The sequence below is a fragment of the Notothenia coriiceps genome, unplaced genomic scaffold (genome assembly GCF_000735185.1).
Source record: "Notothenia coriiceps isolate Sejong01 unplaced genomic scaffold, NC01 NC01_scaffold00032679, whole genome shotgun sequence".
In the NCBI taxonomy this organism is placed as follows: domain Eukaryota; kingdom Metazoa; phylum Chordata; class Actinopteri; order Perciformes; family Nototheniidae; genus Notothenia; species Notothenia coriiceps.
Genome location: NW_011365380.1, coordinates 61,084 through 69,628, shown reverse-complemented (window position 1 = coordinate 69,628; position 8,545 = coordinate 61,084). Strand labels below are relative to the sequence as shown.

Genomic DNA, 8,545 nt, shown 5'->3' with positions numbered 1-8,545 from the left:
AAGGTCTTATGTTTTTTTTCAGGGGGAGGCCCTTTTTCCAGTTTAGAGCAATAGCCCCTCCAAATGTCTGTGCACGTCCCTGGCTACTATCATATTGAGTTTGTATGAAATTATGTTTTTGTTAAACAAATGTTTAATATGCATGATAAATAATTGTTTTGCGACAAGCCTGAACCTGGGCTGTTTGATATTGTTATACTGTAACATCAACTCAAGCTAGCCATCTTTCAGTAGCTACTTTTCACCAGCATGTAGCATAATAATGCTTTAGGACAGTAAATATTCACATGCTTCTCAAACCTCAGTGTTAAAGCCCTGGTTAACAGTCTATATAAAAGCTCTCAAAACTTTCCAAAGAAATATGTTGTCTGATTACAGCATAAGTCTCACCTGAAGGTTGTCAAACTTGAGTCCGGGCATAGTGAGTCTGGTGGTCTCTACATAGGCAGGGCTGTACTGCTGGGTGGCCACAGAGATCAGCACCTTCCTGGTCTCCTCAGATGGCAGCCAGGAATCATGGCGCCGGTCCACCTCACTCAGGCTCAACGCTGTCGCAAATGGGTCATCGCTCCCCGAAAACACAGCCTGAAGCGTGCTGAAGGGCTGCGGCTGAGGGGCTGGGGCAGGGGCTTGAGCTGGGGCTTCTTGGGATGGAGGAGGTTGGGCCTTGGCGGTTGATTCAGATGGGGCAAACACTGAACTAGGAGTGGGAGCACCAGAGTCCAGAGCTCCACCGGGGTTGGAGATGGAGGAGGAGGTGGAGGAGAGCTGCCGCTCAGGGTTGGGGGCTATGGACGCTGGGGTGGCACCAGGAGGGATGTCAGCATTTGGGTTTGAAACAGAGATGAAGGAGGAGGGGACAGTGAAGGAATCAAAGAAATCTGAGGCTGGGTTGACATGTCCGTTATCATTGAAGAACTTACTGAGGCTGGGGCTGGGCTGGCACACGAGGGGAGCCATCAGCTTGCTGGGGGTCACTGCCTCACTGGTTTCTACACCGCTCCCCATGCTAAAACTGGGGGACTTGATGAGGGTGGGCTGGAATCCATCGGGCACCAACGACTTTGGATGGGCGCCATGGCTGAATATAGTGCACACCGGCACAGAGAAATCTTTCGTCTCTTGAGCTTCTAGTAGTGACTGTTCCCCACTGTTGGGATCAGACGGGCTGTGCTCGTCAACTTGGAGTGAAACACAGGATATCACCTGCTCCTCAGTGTCTGTCTGCTCCCTGGTTTCTTCATCCACTTTCTCCACAGAGCTATCCTTCTCCTGTTCCTCCACTGTAACTTCAATCTCAGTCGTATTCTGACCTATTTCACTTTGTTCCTCTTTGTCGACTGATGTCTCGTGAAAATGATCTTCCTCCTCCACTGCATCTAGAAAGGAGTCCATGGGGGCTACGTCTTCGTCGTCGTCCTCCTCCTCACTGTTGTTTGGCGAGTCAGAAATCAGGACGCTCTCCATCATCTGGTCATTTAGCTTGTCCATCAGGCTCTCTGAAGGTGTAGCACTGCTGTCTTCCTGGGGGGTGGAAAACTCCCCGCCCAAGTCGATGCTCTCTACCTGGGGAAGGAGATTTTCTCTGAGTGGGGTCTGGCTGATGGTTAGCTTTGGAGGGTCTGGGCCTGGGGCTTCAGCGGTTACATCTTCCACTGTGATCTCCAAGGTGACTGGCCTCTGAGCAGGAGCCTCCTCACTGTCCATCTTACTGCTCCTGAAAAATCAAGAAATGCCTTTTGATGTAATGTAAACTGTGACAGACTCATACTCTCTGCGTAATTGTACAACACTGTGCAGCATTTTTCTCAGTCACTTCCTGTCATCATAGGCAAAAAGCTATTTTTTACGAGCTCTAGTCATCGTCATTGAGCTTACGTTCACAGTTACATCCGGAGATAAACGAGTCAGCTTCAGCTCTTTTATCCGTGCTTAACGTCCTGTCACGAAAGAGCCGTTAGCAATATATCGCAGGTTCGCTGTCTGTGTATTACTGGCTATCTGGCTAATGCTACATTAGTCGGTTGGCTATCAAGCTATTTTAACTAAGCAGCTGGTTGCAAATGTAGAAAACATGCTCGACTCATAGCTCTCCTCGTTTTAAAAAACACGAAACATACTACCGCGATATTCTTATAAAACCGAAAAGGCAAACAACAAATACAAAACTGAAACAAACACGATTATGTTCTTACCTTACTGCACTGACAGATATACATATACTGCGCATGCGCAGTTCCAAAGGAAAGCTGCATCTACGGTATTCAAGAGCAGACACATTTCATGACGCTGATATTTTGTATTCCCGACGTTTTTTACGTAACTTTAAAAACCTTTAGAACGTTGCACGGCTGTCGTTACGTAGTTTAGTCCTACGCTTCGTTCTTTCCAATTCTGAATCGCGGAAGTGGATCAACTGTGTTGTGTTTGTGCAGTACGTTGTTCAGATGCAGTATTTTTGTAGTGTTTTGACCGTGAGACGAGGTTTATAAAACACAAATAAAACGCTAAGAAAGCTCTGGGAAACAGACTGAAACATGGAGGACGACGCTCCTGTCATTTATGGACTCGAATTCCAGGTACTGTCACCATTCATTATGTGTTTACCATAGACTGTATATTTATTTATTTATGTTTACCCGGCTGAAAGCTCTACTCCATTCTGTATACTTCTAAGCAATTCTCTGATCTATTATACAGTATGAGTATTATTTTATTAGTCGTGTTATTTTGTATCATATTGCAGGCACGAGCGCTTACAGCCCAGACAGCTGAAACTGATGCCATCCGTTTCCTTGTGGGCACACAGTCCCTAAAATTTGACAACCAGGTAAGAAAAATACTTAATGACAGACATGTCATTCCATTTACAGGAATAGGAAGGAAGATGTCTGCAACAGAAGGGAACTCCTATTTTACTTTACTTAGTTCATAGTAGTAGTTTGTGTCCCCAAATCCCAAATGGCTCTTCTTTATAATAATAGGAACAAGTATCCATGATGCTGCATCTCCTCTGCTCAGTAGTTGTAACAATGGACTCGACCATAACATATGTGTAGAATTTAAAATTAACATTAAGGTAAAATGCAGGTAAACAGGAAAAGCAAAAAACATAAATAAGATCCAATACACCTTATCATTATTTTCAATTAAAAGATGGGATTCCGGCTTATTCTAAGATACTGTTCAACTACTGTGAAATAAGGTTAACTTGGAGTTATTGTTTTCATGTGTTAAATGTTTCTGAAAGTTAGTTTCTTTTGAGAGTGGACGTAAGATATTAAGATTTCAGAAACATTAGTTTGACACTAAAGTGGAAGGAGTAAACTTTCTATTTTCAGTTTGCTTTCCAAGGTTATAAGGTCTCACAAAAAAGTAGTCCAATAGGGATTATGGAATTTGAATGAAAAGTTTTTCAAGGGTTTTAAATATAAATATATTTTTATTCAATGGCAGATGTCTAATTTATTTCCGTCGTTGGTATAACACATACAGATGAAATGAATGAACAAATGAATAACCTTCTCTAGGTCAGAGGCAGGCAAACTTGTTTTTGAATATCTGTTAAATGTGAAGCGCATGACCAAATAACCTCTTGCATTGCATCTCAATTTCAAATTTCAAATGAGAGTCAAAGACTGTTCTGCAGAGCATGATAGTAGTCAACATTATGACATGGAGTTTAAGAGGCGAATTGGAAGAAGAACACAATCAGATCATACTGGAGTTGAAAAAAGTTTGAAGAATTTTAAACTTTTTTGTTTGTTAATGTTAAGACCTGAAGCTAAGATTCAACAGTTCTGATTTTAATCAGGAAATGTATTCAAGGCAATCAGGATTTGAGTGCAGAAAGATTCAGGTAGGTATAGTTGTCATACAATAGGGTTTGGTCCTGCAAATTGTAAAAAGGTTACAAATGTTTGAATAGACCGAAAGGGCCAAAAAGAGCAATATGCTGTGAGCTAAACTATGACCCCTTATCATTATTACCGGTAATTGCAAATAATGGTCCATTTTGGCTCCCTCTACAATACATGAAAAATATTTAAAAACAAAAAGCTGAAGAAGATTTGTACTTATCAATGAATGTCAAATAAAATAAAAATACATTAAAGACCAAAACTTAAGAACATACCTGACAACTGTTACCTTGTATTGCTGGTAACCTTTCCGTGTCCATTCATTCTGTCATTGCCAGTCCTAAAGCAACAATAGCCAGGGTTGTCTTTAAGTGCACATTGGGTTTGAGTAACATTTATTCGTTTTCTGTAGATTTATTTTTTTGCCATTTTTGCAAATAACCCAGGATGTTGCGGTTATATTTTATGAAGTGTACCCACTTGGACATCAAGGTGATCTGGATAAAGGTCCCATCGAAATGTTCCATGGACCAAGTTTACATCATGATTCATAATGTAGACTAATTTAAACCAGAGAAAAACAGCAAGATCTGCTAGAAGCACATCTAAAATGTGAGGCTTGTAACATTGTTGCTCGACAAAACCAAAACGATTAAACCGCTGTTATTGTCTTACTACATTTTTTGCTCTAAAAAATCTCATAACACAGAGAAAATAAATCTTTAAAGGGGCCCTATTAAGCTTTTTAGAGCAGACAGGGCTCTGGTTTCAGACAAAGGTCGAAAATAAGTGCTGCACAGGCAGTATGAGATAAATAAAGACCTTTTCAAACATTAAGCATGTAAACATGTCACAGTAGAGGCAGAAAATACAATTAGGAAACCTGAAAATGGGCATAATAGGACTCATAAAAAAAGAAAGAAGAAGAAATAAACGGGGTAAATGTAATAAGTTGCAATCAGTGTTTACCGTGTTTGACTGAATATGACAAGAAAACATAAACTCATGGGAATATTGTTGGACTAATTGTCTGTTAATTTACCTAGTCTTTAACGATAAGCGGTTTATCAGTTATCAGAATTCTTGACTTTTGTGTCAGGATTTTGAAATTCTCTTTATCAACTATTTGTTTCAGATAGATAGGGACTTCAGGTGTAGCCGAGGAGCCGCAGTCCGACCCTCAACTGCAACTAACCTGAGTTATCGTTAATAGCAGAAATATCTGTTGCATATTGTGCATCCATGTTGTATGGTTTCTTTGCCTGTATTTCTGAGTGTTGGTGAGGGTTTTGTGCTGTGAGGGTGCTTGTAGGAGAAAAAAGATAGAGAGTGGGGCGTGTGCATGCATGCACATCTTGCAGAGGTCATTACAGAGACAGATGACAGAAACAGTTGGCTCTAAACGGGGGAGAAATAATTAGCTCTCTGAGAGAGAGATGGAGAGAAAGTGAGAGAGAGTGAGACACACACACATACACACAGATGTACAGCATTTCTGCCTTGAAGAAACAAGCCTATTTCTCTGGCAGACTGCAGTGTGAAAACGACCTGGCACTGAATACAGACGTAGTTCAATCCAAGTGCTGTGTAGCGAGTCTAATACAGAGCTTGTTGGGAATAGCGACAATACAGCACAGTCGATCTGTGTGATTTCTTATTACACTCTGACAGGAGCTTAATATACTCCTCCTAACACTTTCACTATTTTGGCATTAGTGCAAAGCTGAGACACGAGAGAATCAGAAGCAAATTGTTCAATAGTAGGGTGAATAATCACAGTCACTCGATTTATGTAATGAATGGGCTTATTACTCATTATTAATCGATTTACCTTGAGGCTAGTGTAGACTTTCCAATTCTGTGATGTCTCAGCTGATTGCCAAAAGGTTGTCCTTAGCTCGCACAGTAAGTGGTTTCCAATCTGACTCTACCTACATTTTTAGATGCTGAGGTCTGTATTCGGTGTGTGAACCCAACACTAGATTGGTCCAATAACTGTCACAGTCTAAGCCTCAATATTCTTTTAAAATAAAGTTCTTTAAATCGACACAAGGCCCCTGAAAATCCCTTTCCAATTGTAGCTGTGTGTAACTTTCTAATACAGAAAATCCCATGGAAGTTGTTTGGATATTTAATATCTATTTGGATATATAAGTTACATTTTAGGGCTAAGATCCACATCATTGCACACCAACATCTCTCAAACTGATTAGATCCATCTAGCACATAATGCAAATAACTACTAAATTGTTGCTAATTCCTTTAGTACTAATAGAATGATGTTTCTTTTGGATAATACCTATTTATTATTTATAATAAATAGTTTTACTTAAGTTGTTTACTTTAAAACAAAGCAAAATCAATCCCATGTAGTTAAGTGTAAAAAAAACGAACTTTACAGACTTTTTCTTAGATTTATGTTAAAGAGCATTCGAAGCCGTGAATCTAATAGGGGTCATTATTCAACTTTTGGGCCATGTTCTTTGAGATGGCCCTACATTTGACTCAGTCAGAGCGCTCCGTTTTATTCATGAAGTTCATTGTCTTTTGCATAACTTTGCTGGCCAACATTGGTGAGCTCACTCTAAGTTTGAACTTGCGTTGCGAAAAATGTTTTTCCGATGGGCATTTCAGCGCTGATTGCTTCTGCTGTATCCATAAGCCTGCTGGCCTCTCCACCTCCCATTAAGCATAATGCAGGGTGGAAATGTCTCTCTTAACTCGTAGAGCACCTCTCAAATCCCTCAGAGACCAATAGCAGGAATGACAAATAGGAGGGCACGTCGGCATGGCATTTAAGGCTGCTAACGAGATAAAGCGCCCGAGCTTGGCACCTCTCACACGCTCGCTACTCCTCCACCCCGCTTACTGTCATCTGTGCGGCTCAAGAGCTTTAGCGGAGAGGACCCTGAAGTAGGGGGGTGAGAGCCAGCTTGGCTTTATCCTTCCCTTACCCCCTCTTCCTGATCTCCCTCTCCCCTTTCCTTTCCTCCATTCCTCCCAACATCGGCACATAATTAAAAGTGCCGGGCTGGGTGCCCAAGTGGCTGAAGGCTATGAGTCACTCCCAAGCCTGGAAGAACGAGGGATAAATCACCTGGGGGAGGAGGGCTAGAACTTCTCTATCCTCTCACACCTAGGTTCATTTAGGGGGACCCTATTACCAGGCCCTCCAATTACCCTGTCCCGCCAGCCTGAATTTATTTGCACCGCTCCCACACCACCATAAAATTATAACTTTGCGTAATAATTTTTTGCTCGATGCAGTCCAACCCAAGGTTAATAGCCGCCTAGCTGACTTTGAGGAGGCTGAAGGATGCTGGCGCTACGATGCTCTTCTCCTCCTCCTACTCACGCCTTCTCCTTTCATCCTTTTTTTTTCCTAGCCTGTAAAAGTAGTACAGGGAAGGGGAGTGGAAGTGCCTAGCAGGAGTTATTGTCCAGTGCAACCCCATTAACGGTCCCCCAAGGTGCTGTAAGTGTCTCTCTTATGGGAGAAACCGCCATTAATTGTCTGATCAAACCTTGAGACCCTCACTGTTTTACTGCTTTGTGGGCCCTGAACTGCATTCAATTGAGGACCCTCTTGGAATAGATTTCCATCTAAAAAAAACAAACTCAGTGAGGAGGAGGAGTTTCTATTAAGTTCTTATGGATAAAAGTTTAGCTTGTTTGCTATAACGTCTAGACAACTGTTGATTTGTTTTCAAGTGCAGCTCAGGTCTCGGCGGTAGACCAGGTCAAGGAGACCTGTGAGTATTTCAGGTGCTTTGTGTAATGTAGAAGTTTAGGTAACTGTTAACGAGTTATTGGTATGCATATTACATTTTAAAATGTAATCTGAAAAGTAGCATTGTTCCTTTCTATAGGTAGAAATACTTTCTAAAATTGTATTCAAAACCACACAAGTGACAAGAAAAGAAGATAATGAATTCCAGCCATCATTCAATTCCTTACCTGACATTTAAATGGTGTTGAATCAAGAGCTTAGTCTGCTCTGATTGGTCAACCGCTTAGAGATTTCCCGCTCCTTAGCCTATCCCATACATTGTGTTGGAGTGCTAGCCAATTTTCATTTCATTTCAAACCTTTATTTAACCAGGTGGTCCCATTGAAATCATTGATCTCTTTTTCAAGGGAGACCTGCAGCAAGTAGGTTACACATGAAACATACAAACAACATAAAACAATAAAGGACATCATACATCATATTTCCAGGGCCACATTTACATACCTAGAGACATTTACAAGCAGGGCCGTCCCTGGCCAACTTGAGGCCCCACGCAAGGTTAGATGATGAGGCCCTCTGTTTCGCGAGCGTCAACGTGGGGTGGGGACGTGGGGCGGGGGGCTAGTGGAGCCTCGTGGAGCCTCGCAGCGGTGACACCGTGCCGCGCTACACTAATTGCGCAGCCTAAACGCATAGGTGCGCCGCATTAGCGGCTCAGTTGAGGCTCCCTCAGCAAGATGAGGCTCCCTCCGCGAGGTGAGGCCCCACGCAGTCTGCGTGATCTTCCTGTAGGGAGGGACGGCCCTGTTTACAAGTACCAACACTATCAAAGAGCATTTCACCTATCCAAGCTTTGAAAACATGCAGTGGAACCAAATTGCTCAGTTTCAATTCTTTTTGCAGATTGTTCCAAGCAAGAGGAGCTGCGCACATAAAAGCTTTCATACGCACACAG

The 8,545-nt window shown here is 42.2% G+C and overlaps 2 protein-coding genes across 2 annotated transcripts in view; one reads left to right on the top strand and one right to left on the bottom strand.

Moving 5' to 3' along the window:
* Window positions 1–372: 372 nt before the first annotated feature.
* trappc12 (trafficking protein particle complex subunit 12) lies at window positions 373–2,246 on the bottom strand. Its single transcript, XM_010789248.1, has 2 exons — window positions 2,196–2,246; window positions 373–1,717 (listed from the first exon to the last, which is right to left on the bottom strand). The coding sequence occupies exons 1-2, from the start codon at window positions 2,228–2,230 to the stop codon at window positions 373–375; spliced, it is 1,380 nt and encodes a 459-aa protein (XP_010787550.1). The 5' UTR covers window positions 2,231–2,246.
* A 122-nt stretch (window positions 2,247–2,368) lies between these two features.
* Window positions 2,369–8,545, top strand: part of LOC104961042 (protein TSSC1-like) — a 15,819-nt gene continuing 9,642 nt past the window's right edge. Inside the window, exons 1-2 of the mRNA XM_010789247.1 lie at window positions 2,369–2,579; window positions 2,747–2,830. Of these exons, the coding sequence (XP_010787549.1) occupies window positions 2,538–2,579; window positions 2,747–2,830 (126 nt within the window). The 5' untranslated portion in view covers window positions 2,369–2,537. The remainder of the gene's footprint in view (window positions 2,580–2,746; window positions 2,831–8,545) is intronic.